General features: G+C 38.9%; 1 protein-coding gene across 1 annotated transcript; it reads right to left on the reverse strand.

The window, feature by feature from the left end:
* Window positions 1-12,150: 12,150 nt before the first annotated feature.
* LOC105815635 (olfactory receptor 2W3-like) lies at window positions 12,151-13,098 on the reverse strand. Its single transcript, XM_012650832.1, has one exon. It carries the CDS (start codon window positions 13,096-13,098, stop codon window positions 12,151-12,153), a length of 948 nt encoding a protein of 315 aa, XP_012506286.1.
* Window positions 13,099-18,464: the final 5,366 nt, after the last annotated feature.

The raw sequence follows: 18,464 nt of genomic DNA on the forward strand, positions 1-18,464 counted from the left end.
TTTGAAAACCTTCTGTTCATGTCTTTTGCCCACTTTTAAATGGATTGTTAGTTTTTTCTTGCCGATTTGCTTGACTTCTTTTTACATTCTACATATTAGCTCTTTATTGGTGTGTGTAGATTATGAATATATTTTCCCATTCTGTAGGTTGTCTGTGTGCTCTGTTTGTTGTTTCCTTAGCTGTGCAGAAGTTTCTTAAATTTAATGAAGTTCCATTTAGCTATTTTTCTTGTTGCTATAATTGCTATTGAGGCCTTAGTCATAAATTCTGTCCCTAGAGAAATATCTAGAAGAGTTTTTCCTCCAGTTTCTTCTATAATTCTTATGGTTTCATGCCTTACATTTAAGTCTTTTATTCATCTTGAATTAATTTTTGTGAGTGGTGAGATATAAGGGTCCTCTTTCATTCTTCTGCATGCGCCTATCCAATTTTCCCAGAACAATTTATTGAATAGGGCTTTTTTCCTCAGTGTACATTGTTGTCTGCTTTGTGAAATATCAGTTGGCTGTAGGTAGATTGTTTCATATCTGGATTCTCTATTATTTGTTCCATTGGCCTATGTCTCTATTTCTGTACCAATACCATGCTGTTTTGGTTACTATAGCCTTGTTTGTACTCAGGTAATATCATATGTCCTGGGTGTCTGGGCTTTTTTCTGGTTCCACAGGAAGTGTAGAATATTTTATCTAGATCTGTGAAATGTGCCATTGGTATTTTTGATGGGATTGCATTGAGCCTAAAAATCACTTTGTGTAATATGGACATTTTGACAATGTTGATTCTACCAATCCATGAGCATGACATGTTTTTCCATTTGTTTGTGTCATCTGCATTTTCTTTCCTCAGTGTTTCATAGTTCTACTTGTAGAGATCTTTCACCTCCTTGGTTAAGTATACTGGTAGGTATTTTATTTTCTTTGTAACTATTGTGAATGGTATTGAATCTTTGATTTGGCTCTCAGCTTGACTGTTATTGGTATATAGAAATGCTACTGATTTTTGTACATTGATTTTGTAACCTGAGACTTTCCTGAATTTATGTGTCATTTTTAGGAGTCTCTTGGTGGAATCTTTAGGGTTTTCTAGATACAAGATGATATCATCAGTAAAAAGAGATAGTTTGACCTCCTCTTTCCTGATTTGGATAAACTTTATTACTTTCTCTTTCCTGAATGCTCTGGCTAGGTCTTCCAGAACTATGTTGAATAGAAGTGCTGACAGTGGGCATCCTTGTCTTGTACCAGTTGTTAGAGGGAATGGTTTCAACTTTTCTGCATTTGGTATGATGTTGGCTGTGGGTTTGTCATAGTTGGCTTTTATTATTTTAAGGTATGTTCCTTCTAGGCCAAGTTTATTGAGGGTTTTTTATCATGAAAGCATGCTGTATTTTGTCAAATGCTTTTTCTGTGTCTATTGAGATGATCATGAAATGATCATGTGATCTTTGTTTTTGCTTCTGATTATGTGGTTAATCACATTTATTGATATATGTGTGTTGAACTATCCTTGCATCCTTGGGATGAAGCCCACTTAGTTATGGTGGATTATTATTTTTTTTTTTTTTGATGTGCTGTTGAATTTGGTTTGCTAGTATTTTATTGAGGATTTTTGCATCTATGTTCATAAGTGATATTGGTCCGTAATATTCTTTTTTGTTGTGGCATTCCTGGCTTTCCTGTCAAGATGATACAGGCTTTGTAGGATGGGAAGGATTCCCTTTTCTCAATGTTATGGAATAATTTCTGTAGTATGGGTACCAGTCCTTCTGTGTAGGTCTGGTAGAATTTGGCTGAGAGTCCATCTGGTCTAGGACTTTTGTTGATGTTGTTGTGGGAAAATTTTTATTACTGCTCCAATCTTGCTGCTTGGTTTGCTTGGATGTTCTAGTTCTTCCCAATTGAGTCTTGAGAGGTTGTGTGTTTACAGGAACTTGTACATTTCCTCCACATTTTGTGTGTATTTGTGTAGAGATTTTTGTAGTATTCATGGGTGATGTTTTGTATTTCTGTGCTATCAGTTGTAATATCTCCTTTTTCATTTCTGATTGAGCATATTTGAGTCCTTTGTCTTCTGTTCCTGTTTAATCCAGAAAGAGGTCTATGAATTTTATCTTTTAAAAGAACGAACTTTTTGTTTTGCTGACCTTTTGTGTTATTTTTCTTGTTTTCCATTTCATTTAGTTATACTCTGACCTTTGTCATTTGTTTTCTTCTGCTGGCTTTGGGCTTGGTGTGCTCTTCCTTTGCTACTTCCTTGAGATGTGATATTAAGTTGTTAATTTGTGATCTTCCTGACTTTTCAATGTGGGAATTTAAGGCTATGAATTTTCCCTTGAGAAATGCTTTTGCTGAATCCCACAGATTTTGATAGTTTGTGTCCCCTTTGTCATTTAGTTTCAGGAATCTTTTGATTTCCATCTTAAGTTCATTATTGATCTATTAATCATTCAGCTGTAAGTTGTTTAATTTTCATGACTTTGTGTGGAATTAGGTGTTTCTCTTGGAATTGATTTCTAGTTTTATTCCACTATTGTCTGAGAAGATACATAATATGATTTTGATTTTTTAGAACTTGTTGTTACGTGTTTTATGGCCTATGGTATGATCTATCTTGAAGCATCTGCTCTTCTGATGAGAAGAATGTATATTCAGTAGTTTTTGGGGTAGAATGTTCTGCAAATTTCTGTTAGGTCCATTTGTTTCAGGACCCCATTTAAATTCAGTGTTTCTTAATTTATTTTCTGCTTTGACTATTTGTCCACCTCTGACATTGGGGTATTGAATTCCTTCACAACTACAATGCTACTATTTATTTCCTTCCTTAGCTCTAGTGGAATTTGTTTTATGTATCTGGGAGCTCCTGTGTTAGGTGCATATGTGTTTATTACTATTAAGTCTTCTTGTTGAATTGCTTGCTTTACCATTATATAATAACCATATTTGTCTTTATTTACAATTGTTGATTTAAGGTCAATTTTGTCTGATATGAGAATGGCTACACCTGCTCTCTTTTAATGTTCATTTGTATGGATTATTTTTTCCATTCTTTCACATTGAGCCTGTATGTCCTCATGGTTCAGATGTGTTTTCTGGAGACAGCAGATACTTGGGTTGTGTTTATTCATCCACTCAGCCCATCTATGTCTCTTGAGCAGTGTGTTTAAACCATTCACACTGAGAGAGAGAATTGATATGTGTGACGCTGTTATGTGCATCATGTTGGCTAGTACCTTATTGCTTTGTTTTCCTCCTTGTGCTGTTTTATAAGAGTTGTGAGCTTTAGCTTTCTTGGGTGATTTGATGCTGGTGGGTCTCTATTGTACTGATTCATATATAATGCAGTTCTGAGTATTTCCTGCAGTGCATGTCTGATCATGACAAATTCCCTCAGTATTTGTTGTCTAGAAAAGACCTAATTTCTTCATCGATTGTGAAAGTTAGTTTTGCACTATACCAAATTCTAGGCTGGCAGTTATTCTCTTTAAGAAGATTGAAGATGGGGCTCACTCTAATTCTGGCTTGTAAGGTTTCTGCTGAGAAGTCTGCAGTTAGCCTGATGGATTTTCCCTTGTAAGTCAGTTCCTGCTTATGTCTCGCTACTTGTAGAATTTTCTCCTTCATTTTGACTTTGGCCATGTTGAGTACTATGTGTCTTGGTGTTGTCCTATTTGCTATGAATGTTTGCAATGTTCGATGATCATGTTGTATCTGGATATCTGGATCTCTGGTGACACCAGGCAAGTTTTCCTCAATAATTTCCTCGAATATCTTTCCCATCCTTTTGGCTCTTTCTTCTTCTCCCTCAGGGATACCTATAATTCACATGTTAGTTCACTTCACATAGTCCTATATCTCTCTAAGTGATTGCTCAGGCTTTTTTATTCTCTTCTCTGCCTCTTTAAATGACTGGTTTAGCTTGAAAGCTTTGTCTTCAGGTTCTGAGATTCTTACTTCTCCTTGGTTTAGTCTGTTTCTGAAGTTTTCTTCTGTGTTTTGAAATTCCCTAAATGAATCTTTCATTTGTTTACGTTTTATTATATCCTTTCTTATGTTGTCTAGCTCTTCAGTGACTTTGTCATTAACTTCCTGAAATATTTTTTTGGCTTCTTTTCATTGGTTTTCAACTTCCTCTTCAATTCCATTCATCTTATTTGCCATCCATATTCTGAATTCCATTTCTGTCATTTTGGCAATTTCCTTGCAGTTGGAGTTTACTACTGTAGCTCCATTGTGATTCCTTGGCAGTGTCAAACTGTTTTGTTTTTTTTTCATGTCACCAGTGTTCTTTCATTGGTTTCTTCTCATCTGAAACCTCTTTTCTTTATTCATGGCTAATACGTTTTCAGGGCACCTGTTTTTTGCCGGGAACTCTCCTGGTTAATTAGAAAAAGGGAGGCTCTAGATCAAGCTTTTTTTCCTACTCTGGAATGTTGATACAGCAGGGGAGGAGCATGTGCACTAAAAGCCTGTAATTTAGCTGCTCCGATTTGTCCTGTTCTCCTGTGATTGCCACTATTCAAGCCTGTGCTAGATGATCTTTGTGCTACGTGTTGGGTTGTTCCTTAAATAGTTGCAGAAAGTTTGAGTTGGTAGTTGGGTGAGGCCCTCTCCATGGAGGCTGGCTTTGTGTGGATTGTTCTTTCCCATGGGCTTCCCATAGAGATGACAGGGGCAGATGTGTGAGGCTATATAAGCAGTGGTCATAGGTTCCTGGGATATGGGTATTTGCTTGAATCAGGTCCCAGTGTAGTGGTGGCTTGAAGCTCGGGCATCCCTGGTGTTGTGCTGGATCTTGTACCAGTTCTGCTGGCCCTGTGGCAGTGGTGGAGACTCAAGGGAGGGTCTGGGGGTCCAGGTAGAGTGCTGGAATCTCAGAGGTAGTGTCTTGGAGCTGTTGGGAGGTCTGGTGCCCACAGGGGCAGAGCTTCAGAGCCAGGACTGGGGAAGAACCAGAAGCAGGGCTTCTGAGCAGGGCCTCAGAGCCAGAGCAAGGCTTTGTGGGAGGTGGACTGATCCAGCCTTCAGGGCAAAGGCAGGGCTGTGTAGGTGGCAGGCTGTTTGGACCAGGAGGGAGGAGTCAGTGCTGAGCAGTTGGTGAGCTATTCTGTAGGTTCAGGGACCATGGATGCCACACCACATTTGTGGGGGTTGGTTCCAGTGGCCCTAGGACCACAGAATTCTCCCCATTCCCCAGGACCCACTGAAGCATTCACGCAAAACTTCCCAGGTCAGAGCCTGTAGCACCCCAGTTAACTCCTCTGCTCAAGCCTGCCGTGCTTGAAGGGAGGGACACTTGGCTTCCAGTTATAGGATATGGCTCAGAGGAGCCTCCACTTAGTCTGCTCCCTCTCCAGCCTGGGGAGGGGGGTGATGTGATGGCTACTTCTGCAAAGCTGAGTCTTGTGCAGATCTGACACCATGCACGTGAGAGCACAGGATGGCGTCAGCTGCAGAAACCTGGGATTGGCTACTCACCAGATCCTTACTGTGCCTGTTGTCTGGTGCAATGACTCTGCACAGACTCTAGGCAGGTCCCTGGTCCGTACAGACAGAGGCCTGTGGCAGTGGAGGGCACCCTCTCACAACTCAGCCACAGTGCCTGCTGGGTGAGCATGGTGCCTCAGCACTCTATCTCTGTAATTTTCTCTGTGTGTAGATGCCTCCCCACAGATACCTTGGATCTTGTCTAGTGTATCACCCAATCACCTTCTCCTTCACTCTGAGTGCATCCTTTCTCTGTGATTTCATAATGTACCTTCTGAGAAGAGCTATCCATATGTAGGCATCTGCCTGTAATTTGCACTGCTTTCCTTGACAGTGGCGTGCTCATGGGCTGTTTCTAATCCGCCATCTTCCTTTGTATTTTTTGAATCAATTTTTCTGGTGAACCTAAAACCACTCTCTTTCAACTGGTGCCTTTCCCTTTGATCCCATGGGTTCCAAGCTTCTCTTGTGATCTCTTTCTGATGCTGGCTTCAAGATAAAGTCTTCCAGCAGTGGTGGCTGGGCCCCAGACCAACTCCCACCAGCAGCTACAGAAAAAACCTTTCCCTGGGTGGAGAGGCAGGCTCACCACTTGCTTGGTGTTGGCTGCCTTCCTGGCAATGGCTCTGTGTCAGGGACCACTTTGGATCACTCGGCACTGTGTCCACCCTGCAGCTTGGAGCCCCTGAGACACCAGCAGCAGCCTTTCCACTGAGCTCCAAACCTCTTGAAGTTGATTTTTAGTGAAATCTTGCTCCTTCTTGTTCTGCTCCACAACTTCTTTCCATGGAATTTCCAGTAGGTTCTGGCACTTTTCCCTCAGAATTACATCTGAGCCTTTTTTTTTCAACTAATACTGTTCCTTCTTTCTGAGACAATCTGGGGAATGATGTCTCTAATCACTCATCTTGCCTCATACTGCATTATATTTTAAATGGCATGCAACTATACTATTATATCAATTTTTTAAAAAAATTACAAATGTTGAGGCTTCAAATCCATGAGCGTGCTATTCCCTTTCTTTCAGTAAAATCTTCTGTTTCAACAGTGTTTTATATTTACTGTTTGTGTGTGTGAGTGCATTGCAGAGTTTATCCATATCTCATATCTTTTTTAGATATATTTCTAAACATGTGATTTATTTTGATGACATCGTTATATAGTATATTTTATATATCTTTCTTAATTTTGTGGCCCTTTTATTTTTTGCCATTTTTGCTTTATTTTTCTTATCATTTGTTTGAATTGGACATATTATTTTCTTTATCTATCATCAGTGATGGCTATTACACATGTAGTTCAAATTATCCCAATTATCAAGAAACCATATTTTTATTCAGATTGAATTTTCTAATTTTATCTTCATTAATATATAGTCAACATACAACCTAGCTAACTTTTACAGCTTATATTATTTAATGTGTACATATAATCCTAAGGCATTTAAATACTCTTGGGGAAATTTTTGGTACATCATTAAATATTCTCATGGTTTTGAAATATTTTCTGTTTAATGAAATATTACCAAGTGAAAGATCCCAGTGTAACAAACAAAATATGGTTATAGGACAATGTTTCATCTCAAAAAGTAAAAGACCTTTTTTTAAACAAACCAGAAGAAAAATAAAGGCAATTCCAGAGATCAGAGATGAGGGATATTACAAACTCACAAAATTCTGTCATCAGAGTGAACATTCTGAGCATCACATGCCATGCTGCATCAGGAAGATGAGAGACTCAAACAGAGAACCACACATCATACCAGACAAATCCTGCTGTTCAGTGTTTTACTTGTATGAATCATCTAAAGTTTTCTAAAATTATCCTCAAAGTGTTTCTTCAATAAAGCCATTAGTTCAATTTATCAAAGTGACTGAGAACACTCTGAAGTCATATCTTTATGAGATCTCTAATCCTCCAAATTTTGAAGGGCCAGAGAATGGAATGGAATCTAGAGGTATATTCTACATCAAGTGGCAAGAGTTTTTACTTAACGACATGCAGAATGGGTGCATATTAACACTTGAAATCAATGAAAGTCACTGGTAAGGGCATGTGTGTGTTGATGTAATGTCCTAAAGGTTAACAGTTCTACTTTGGTAGAATGAAAGAAATATTAGAGAAGTATTAGTAGGAGAAAGTCTTCAGATTCTATTTCTGTCCCATGGTTAACCAGATTTGTGATGGTATGAAAATTTTAAAAAAGAAAGAGAGAGAGGTAAGGTGACTTATCTTAACAGTGACTGGGTTCATAAATTTGATTATATAAAACAAAACACCAGCTTAGTGAAATCATGTTTGGGCACTTATAAAAAACTCACTATATGTTTTAAAATACATTGTCATATTGGACCAATGTTATGGTTCATCTAATGAGTATGCCATCTCTGATGGAGGTTTCAAGAGATAACCCCTGAGAGAAGAGTTTTAAGGTGTTCTATTCCTTTATCTTTGATCTCATGGAGAACTCAAGATAATCTCAAGATTATCTCAAGATAATGCAAATCCCTATATTTGTATTACTGTAGCACTTTCTTTAAATTTCAAAGCCATTTTCAATACATGGTATCAATTTGATGGAAAGATTACCGAATTGAAAAGTGGAAGAAAAAAGCCAAGCCCAACTCTCATTGCTTGAAATTGGGTAATTAATTGTCTCTGAGCCAAAATTTTATTTTTAAAATGTAAATAATTAAACATTATACATAGTTGCAATGATAATAAAATATCGTATGTACTAGCATGCCCCAAAACTAAAGCCTATAAAATGAGATGGATGGTAAGTATTTTACTTTAATGATGAAGAAAACTATTAACAGACCCGAAGAAGGAAAAGATGTCCGAAATGGACACACTTGAAGCTCGGACCTGGGGGGGAGGGAGGGTAAGGGTATCATACGTAACCTAATCATCTGTACCCCCATAACATGCTGAAATAAAAAAAAAAAAGAAAGAAAAAAAAGATTATCTAACTGTATAATTGAGTAAGTTCTTGATTTTTTTTTTAATCCAGGTCATAGTATTATCACCACCATTTCCTCAAAACAAATGCAAGACAATAACACTTACCCACCTGTCTCCTAGACAGGCAACAAGGAGCCCCAATACTGAGTAGGATATTTGTATTGTTTATAGTTTATCTTATTCAGGCTATCATAATCTCCAAAGATTAATAAAATCAAGGCATCTGTGACCTGGGCACCATGTCTTCTGCTTTCTTCTGACTTAGAGGTTTGTTTTTGTTCCCCCGTATCCCATCTAACTTAGTTCCTGAAAGAGAAGTACATTATAGAGGTTAAGATCAAGTAATTTGGAACCGGACCAGTTAAGAATTAATTCCAACTCAATCACATAGTACCTACCTAATCTTGGCCATGTTGCTTAGAGACTCTGTGCCCTAGCTCCACATGTGCAAAATGAAGATGGTAACAATACCACTTCATAGTATGGTTGTGAGGATTACAGAAACTAAAAGCTGCAGAGCACTTAGATGAGTAAGCACTATGTAAATGCTACACTTTTGTTTTTCTCATTGACCTCCTCAAGCATCAGAAGCCAATAGCTCCATTGAAGCACCATCACTATACACCACTCCAGCCCCCTTCTTTTACTTCAAGATATTTTGTACATCACATCCATATTCCTTTTCTTGGAGACTTCACCCTCCTTATAACCGATCCATCTAGAACCCTGGGCTTTCTGATCCCTGACTTGCTCAACTCCATTATTTTTTCTTCCATCCTCCACAGATGAGAAACCGTACAATGATATTCTGGACCTGGATTAAAATTCTGGCTACACAGAACTGTAATCCAGACCCACCTCCCAGAGATATATATTAAATCAGTCTGGCGTAGGGCTCCACCATCAGTTTTTGTATGTCCTCCGCAAAGTGAAACCAATCGAGGACCGTTGCACTAGAACTCATTGCCAGTAAATTCTCCCTCCCAGAATGGACTTCTAATATACCAGTATGTGACAAATGACTTTGTGGCAGAAACATCATCGTTATTAATGAAATGATTTTATTTTATGGGACCTGGGTAGGTTTTATTAAAATAATTAACTTTTCCAGAGGTCCTTTCAGATAGAGATGACCAATGAGATTTAAATGGGAGAGTTTGCCAGAAAGTACTGTGAAGGGAGTGATTCAGGCATCAACATCCATCGGCCATTTTGTTCCTTCTCATTCTTTTTGCCTGTGATGCTGTTGGTCATCTGGGGTTTCAGTAGCCTTCTGATGACCGTGGAGAAACATGAGGCATAAGCATAAAAGGATTCTGAGGGTGCCAGGCAGGACCTGGAAGCAACATGGATTACCCTGTCCTAACGTCTTGTTATATCATAAAATAACATGCTTTCAATTTTTCTGATCCATTTCTGTTCTGTTTCTCTGTTATGGCATCAGAAATCACTCCAATACCTTCACAGTGGCCATGTTTTGATCACTCCAGGAATTCCAATCCCGTGTTGTGTCATTTGCAAGCAAGATTAACATAATTTCCCATTTCTAACTGTAAATGGAGATATGATTTGTCTTCAGTCATACACATTTGGCAAATCCCCGCACCTGGAAGAACTTCACGATCTTCTAACAGTTCACCAGCACATGAGAAGCTTCATAACTCCAGAGAAAAACCCATGAAATGTGCTAATGTGTTTAATTTTAAATGCATACCCATAAATGCAAAAAGACAGGCAAAAATAGCAAGAAATAGACTTAGGCCTACAAAATAGATCAATTTTCCAGTTCAAGAGTATGTTTTACTTTCTCCTCATTCTTCAGATCTCCACCTAATTCATCTACCTCCATTGTCCCTCTTGCTACATTTTAACTTGTGACTAATTCTTACACTGCAGTGAGGAAATAGAAACAGTCAAGGACTCCAGATATTATCTCCATGAACACAAATAATCTTCTGTATCTGTTCATATACACAACTGGGAAATGTCCTGGTTCCTACTGAAATGATCACCAAATCTGGCCATTTAAAGGCCTCAGTACTAATCTTGGACCCTACATCTGGCATCAACAGACCCTTCCTCTCCATTGAAACATTTGCTTCAATTTACAAACACATTTAGCATATCCCATTCTTAAAAATTAAACAAAATATCCCGGTCTCCACTAAGCCATGCCTCATTTATCTATTTCCTTTTCGTGCCACAGAATGTTTTATATGCAAAATCTTTACTTTCTCATCTCCCTTCTAATTATCACACTCCACTGGGATTTCATTCTCAAGTGATCCTTTGAAATGATTATCAAGTCACTGACACCTCTAAGCTGGCAAATCTCAGGGTCACTTACATGCTCTCTCTTGTCCGTTTCTTAGAAGCATTCCAAACATTTGATAGCCCCATTTTTAGCTTGTTTTACAGAAAGAACAATCTCCTGATTTCCCTTCTGTGTCACTTGCTGACTCATATGTGTTGCTGCATAACAAATCCCTCAAAAACACAGTGACTTAAAAGAACTACAATATTTCTGTTGCTGTTCATGAGTCTGCAATTTGGACAGGGCTTAGCCAGAATGGCTCATCTCTGCTCAGTGTTCTGCCTGTTAAGTGTCACTTGAGAGGCTGCATTTCTAGGTGTTTGACTCTGGCTGGATGGCTTCATTCACATTGCTGGAGGCCAGAATGATTGGGGTCTTTCAGGATGTACTTGTCTTCCTGTGGTCTCTCACCATTCAGCAGCCTGCTCTGAGCTTCTTTACATGTAAGAGAACAGAAGCATACACCAAGCTTATGGTGATCTGGGTTGAGAACTGGTAAAACATGACATTTGTCACATTCTGTTGTCTAAAGCAAGTCATGTGGCCAGATCAGATCAAAGGGTCAAAGGACTTACCTTAATAGAAAGAACAGCATGTATGCATAGAATGGAAGGTATTATGAATAGTCATTTTGGAAATGAATCACCACTTTCTACTCATATTTACTTACCAAGTAAATTTCACAATTTAAGTAAATTGTGAAATTTGGATAAATTTCACAAATTCAGGGAGCTTGTCAATTTTGGTCAGATGTTTAACTTTAGCACCTAGAACAGTGCATGAAACAGAAAAGTCACTCAATAACTTTTGTTGAATGAATAAGTAGATGAAAAGGAATAATGGCCACATTGTACTAAGAGAAGGTTTCTTGTTATTGTTTTTGATATAGAACAATGGAAATGGGATGTAAGTTCTCATCCATGCTGATAGCATTTTATCAAGATTTTTAAAAATGGATAATTAGAATGAAATACTCAATGTGCTCAGTGGTGGTTAAACATTTAAGAAAGTCTGGGCAAAAGAAATCCCATTTCCCTCTTACTCTTTTACTTTTCTAGACTGACTAGAAAACATGGCTTTACATCTGTAGAACAATACATGAACAACCTAGATATCTGCGCATCAGCCATGGTCAACAGACCTTACATTGTGAAGTATTGAATATCAGCATTGATGTACACCTGCATGATTCTCTCTGTCACACACACACACACACACACACACACACACACACATGTGCGTGCACACACACAAACTAAGAATGGGCCAGAACACTGTGAATAGTTCTGTCCAAATTCTGACAGGTGCTGGTGATACAAGATAAGGGATAAACATCCCAAGTTTTGTAAGATTTTAACGTAAGAAGGAATTCCTATTTTTTCCTTTCATTATAATGTCTTTCCAAAAGTTAGATTTCCCAGAATCAATCTTCTCAATGCCCCCTTCACCTCTTTGTTTCTGAGGGTGTAGATCAGCGGGTTCAGCAGAGGGGTGACCATGTTGTAAAAGAGGGTGAGAAACTTGCCGTGGTCCTTGGACGAGCTGGTTCCTGGTTGCATGTACATGTAGATGATGTTTCCATAGAAAAGCGAGACCACGGTGAGATGGGAGCCACAGGTGTTGAAGACTTTGTGCCTTCCTGAGGAGGACTGAATACTTAACACAGCCCTCACAATGTAGCCATAAGAGACCAAAATAAACACCAAGGGTGACAGCACAATACCCACTGCGAGAATAAAGGCAATGCCTTCGATGGCAGCTGTGTTGACACAAGCCATCCGGATCAGGGCCGGCATCTCACACAGGAAGTGGTCCACCTTGTGGTACCCACAACGGGGTAACCACAAGGTCATTGGAGACATAATCAAAGAGTTAGCCACCCCACAGCCCCAAGCAAGGGACACTAAACCCAAACAGAGCTGTGGATGCATAACAATCATGTAGTGTAGGGGCCTGCAGACGGCAACAAACCGGTCATACGCCATGACAGCCAGGAGCAGGCACTCCACACCACCCAGCCCCAGGAACAGGAAGAGCTGGATGGTGCAGCCCGCGTAGCTGATGGTCTTGTCATGTCCATTAAGGTTGTAGAGCAGCTGCGGGATGGAGCTGGTGGTGAAACTGAGGTCCAGGAAGGAGAGGTGGGTGAGGAAGAAGTACATGGGGGTGTGCAGGTGGGGGTCCCACTGGGACACCAGGATGATCATGGTGTTTCCCAGCAGGGTGAGGAGGTAGGCTATCAAGAGGGCCACGAAGAGGATCCTCTCCAGACAGGGATGGTCAGAGAAACCCACAAGGATGAAATGGTTTGGGGAGCTGTCATTGGTTCCACCCATCTCTCTGTTGTACCTCAGGAGAATGGAAAATTGAAGGAAAAAAAAGTAATTCACAGCCACTCTGTACTCCTATCATACTAACAATATTTGACACTTCTCATTAAAATATGTGTATGTGTGTGTACATAGCTTAATACATTAATAATAGAATTGGATAGAAAAATTGGGGAGTGAGAAAGTTATTCAAAACAAAACACAAAACCTAAATATTTAAAAAAGGAACAAAGATTTTGGTCAAAATTAAAAGTAGAAACATATTAATGGGAAATAAAAAGTAAATAAAGTAAGTCCACAATGTTCAGGGAACATTTTCATAAAAATGGATAATATTTTTAATATAAAAATATGTTCCAAAATTTAAGAAAATAATTGTTAAAATAGAACATTTCTGTATTCTTCCTCTATCTCCTAAATCCCTTGAACTAAGCTACATGTGAACACGCCAAAACTTGTTTAAATATTTGCACTGTACCTCACCCCCAGGGAGAATGTTGGGCTACCATCCTAGGATTAGATTCACTTCCTCTTCTTTCCCGGGAATGAATTTTGTGAATGTACCCAGAGGTGGACAGAAATGGTTGATAACTACTGGCAGTCACTAATTTTGGGAAAGATCAACTTGTTTTAAACTTCTCCCCCCAAAATCAGACTTACAAGAGCACATATTGGGTTCTCTGTGTCTCTATGACCTTTAATCACCAGAAACGGATGTGACCTTGTCCACCTGTTGGACACTGTCACAGACGGTAATTTCTGTTGTCCTCTACGTGCAATTTTTCAGACACTTGGAATCTAACCTAGCCACGCCCACACACAGTACATTACCTACGGCCACACAGTACCTTGGCAATCAAACTCTTCTTGAACTACCCCCAATCTCCTTCCCACATCCAGGTTTTGAAGAAATAGACTATGGTCAGGATCATCGTTAACTCTAATACCTGATATTTGGCCTGTGTGCGGTAGGAGAACTTCACTAGATCTAGAGGAAGGATTTTTTAAACCAGATTTTTAAAACTTGGGAAAAGTTAGATAAAATGTTGCTATGCAAATGCAGGACACACTTTAAGTGAAATAACCACTCCAATATACCTGAGTGTTTCCCAAAACCCTAGTGAAGGGTAAGGCTATGGCAAAAGTGGGGAAATTGCTCTTTTGTGCCTCTTTTCTTTCTTATCACTGCCCGTCATCTCCACACTGGAGCAATCTTTGCTTTCTTCTGGTTTCCCATGTTTTGTGTCATTTGGCTATAAGTCACCTTTTTCTGAGACTTGACCCATTATCCAGGTAGTAGTGGATCAGATTCCAGCCAATAAAACACTACCTTTAAATCTTGTAGAGGTTAAGGTGAATATTATTTTTTTCTGAATTAACTTGAGTCAATTTTTTAATATCTGAAATTTATTATCTTATATAAAGCAGGATTTTAGTTCAACTCCATATTACAGTACTAATATTAAACAAGGAAAGCCTTGAAGACACAGAATCTTTCATTTTCCAGGGAGTATAACCATTGCAGAATGACAGAGGGTAGGGCTGATAATGTGCGCTGGGGAATGTCACCCACTTCCTGTCTAATCACAGCGCGCATCTCTACTGGCTGCACGTACGTCGCCCCTGGCCTTGGCTTTATGTCCAATGTCCTTTTCTTCCTGTTTCTCCCCCTCCTCAACTTCCCTTATCTTTGTTAGTAATCTTCAGTCACTCTTCTGAATTTTCAGTCTCTTCTATAAATGATTGTGTTTCTTTACTCACCTATTGAGCAATCCCCAAACACCTTAGCCTGGTTTCCAAGAGCCCTACGATGTACACCAGCTCACCTTTAACCCTCACCAATGCCCTAGGTATCTTCTGTCCACCAGTTACTGCTCTCCAAAGCTAAGTGTTTCCAAACTCCCTTTATCCACGTACCCGGCACTTACCTCGCCCCACTTTGCATCATCCCTGCTCTTGTCCTATGGTTTTACTCCCACAAACAGAAATGCTGCTTCTCTCTATTCTTGTATATCTGTGCACTCTGGAGGATCCAAGAAAAGATTGTACCTTACCAAGCTAATGCACAAACTAAGAAGCGAGAAAAGTGTCAGAAGGAACACAAAATGCCTACCCTTACTCACTATTTTTGGCAGCATGTTGCCAAGTATCTTAAGTACAGAGTCAAAGAAGCTAAAGTTGTCAGATTAAAAAAACAGGAAAAAAATGTTCTAACTCCAGCAAACCACTCTGCTCTGTGATTTCTGACTGTCCTTTGTCCTCTTGGTCTTGTGACCAAAGTAGGTCCACTCTGAAGCTGGGGAATTGTGAGAGACTCTCTCCAATGTCATAAGGCAGGGGACAGACCCATGGGAGGAAGAGAAGACAGGAAGCCCCTAGCCTCACCCTTTCCTATTTAACTCCAAAAAACCCTCAACTCTCCTGAAGAGATGGTTTTTATGGAGGTGACATCAGAAGATGCCTCCAGGGAGAATCCTAGCAGACAGTGCAAAGACAACCTGAAACTATAGGGATCTTGATGCTCTGGGGTTCTTCGAATTCCCCACGGATTGTTTCGGGATACATTGGGAGGTTCAGAGGCAGAAATTACAGTGGCAATCAGTCCTACTGCTGTGTGTTGTATAGTTGTATTTTTTTCTTCTGCCTGTGGCAGAAAAATGAGGAAACCTGAAGGGTCTTTTTGCTTGTTTGCTTTTGCATTTCCCATAGGAAATGTTCTTATCAGCTCCTTTTGACCAAAACCAAATTAATTCATAATTTCTATAAATGCTGAAACACCATTTAGTCCTCTTTTTTCCAAGAAATATTTGCTATAACCAGCCAAGCAAGGCTTAACCATCCCCATATTAGAAGTTACGGAACAGCATTTCCTCATTTCTCTACTTCGTTATCATAAGACCAGTAGAATTCAGGTTCAAATGGCTCCTGAGTCTCTTCCATAGAGCAGCTTATGGGATATAACAACACAGGCTGTGATAAAAACTATGAATTATTGACTTTGATTTTTTCTGGATTTGAAAGGGGAGTGTCAGCACGTGCATTGCTACCTTAATTAATACATTAGAAATTCAGCTCCAAAAATTCACTGGGTAAATTTGAGCTAGAAATCTATCCTGTTATTTAATTTTTATTTACACAAATATATTCCTAATTCTCCTATAGTTTCTGACAACAAAAAAATAAAGTAATTTGATAGCTTGGTTGGATCAATCAACCTAGCAGTTGTACAAAAATAAAATGATGAAATATCATTTCTTGAATAAAACTGGCCAGAGAAATTACTCAAAATCTTCAATTTGTTAGTCCTATGCTTTCAAGCAAATAAAAGATGACTTTGCCTTCTTTTTCCTCCTGGTACAAAAGTCAGCTCCACTAGGAGAGCTGGAGCACATGAGAGACAAAAAACATGCTAATTACCCCTCGGAGATTGAAGGAGGAAGGTGCAGTTTGATGAGTCCCAGAGCTGGCAGTTCTTCCCCAGGAGACTTGCACATGCACAGCTCTAACCTGCTCTGCACAGCCTGTCTCTGAAGTGGGGCAACAAATAACACCGTTCATATCTCTGCAGACTGGGATTCCTTCACTGAGACATAACTGGTGAATTTAGTTAATTTAATCCAAACAGTAAAAATCTTTCTATATTTTTGATCAGTAAAATCCGTTCCCTTTTCTTCTCCTTGGTGGGCATGACAGAAGAGTACTATAGCATAGTTTAAAAACAACTAAAGTCCATCCGCATTTCCACTGAGCTTAGGCATAGTAAAATGATGGAAATATCAAGAGTAGATATTAAGATTACATCAGAGAGAAAATAAACAGGAGCATGGCTAGGAAATCCCCAGAATATACAAAAATGGAGAGTTGCTTATTCCAAAATAGAGGATTCAATGAATGTAAAATAACAGAAAGAAAAATATACGAATCTACACAGTGTAGGTGCAAAATGTGTTATTTTGCTTTTTTTTTAGAACAGAGAGAAATAAGTCATTCTTGTATTAGTTTATCTCAAGCTTAGATTTTCACTGAAATCGTGCCTTCAGTGCTTAAAATCTAGAAAATACATAGTGCACAATTTTCTATAGCTAAGAAAATATGATATAAGGTAGCAGGCATCTTGTACATGAACCTTAAGGCATCTGTGTATGGTAGGGGTGGTCAGTCTGATCTGGTGTGAACTGGACGTCCTCTACATCTGATGACAAATTGAATCTGTGATTTCCTAACCCCACCTTAGCCAGCTGGATTGGATCCCTGGTTTCCATAACTGACAGCTTCCTTCGTTATTTACTATTTTTATTTATTTTCATTTTTTCATTTTTGATTAACACATAATAATTATATATATTTATGAAGTACCATGTGATGTTTTGATACATGCATACACTGAGCAATGATGAAATCAGGGTATATCACTTCATATATTTCTCATTTCTTTGTGATGAGAAAATTCAAAATTCTCTTTTCTAGCTATTTTGAAATATGCAATACAATATTGCTGGCCATTTTCACCTTACTGAGCACCTGAACAGCAGAACGTATTTCACGCATCTAACTGTAACTTTGTACCCATCGACCAGTCTTTCTACATCCTCCTCCCCTACCCTCTCCCAGCCCCTATAGCCACTATTTCACCCTCTACTGCCATGAGATCAGCTCTCTAGATTCCGCATGTGAGTGAGATCAGGCAGTATTTGTCTTTCTGTGTCTCCCTTAGTTCACTTAACATAATGTCCTCCAGGTTCATCCATGTTGTCACAAATGACAGGATTTCCTTCTTTATTAAGGATGAATAGTATTCCACTGTGCATACTATTCTTACACTTTCATATAAAAAAATGCCACATTTTCTTTATCCATTCATCTGTTGGTGTAGGTTGATTCCATATCTTGTCTGTTGTGAACTGTACTGCAATAAACACGGGGGTGAAGATATTTCTTCAACATACTAATTTTATTTGTTTTGGATATACACTTAATAGTAAGATTGCTGGATCATATTTTATTTTCAAGTATTTTGGAGATGGTCCAAATCTTAGAAGAGAGTTAAAGAGAAAAACATGTATCTATGGAGTTAAATATATATCTGAGTCTATTGACTCACCAGAAAAGGGAAGGCATAAATGAATTCACTTACTGTTTCACAAAGGAGACAATGATCAGAGATTTTTAAATGCCAGGAAAAGGGAGATCTGTGGCTATGCTAATTAAGGTTTGGAAACTAGTATTCTCAGTATGATGAAATGTACATTACATTCAAAGTTCTTTAAATCAAGTCTCATCGATTTAACTGGTCAAGAGTATTCACGAACAAAAAGAACAAAGCTGTAGGCATCAGATTACATGATTTTAAGCTATACTATAAAGCGATGGTA

This window comes from Propithecus coquereli, unplaced genomic scaffold, assembly GCF_000956105.1.
Source record: "Propithecus coquereli isolate 6110/MARCELLA unplaced genomic scaffold, Pcoq_1.0 Scaffold340, whole genome shotgun sequence".
Classification (NCBI taxonomy): domain Eukaryota; kingdom Metazoa; phylum Chordata; class Mammalia; order Primates; family Indriidae; genus Propithecus; species Propithecus coquereli.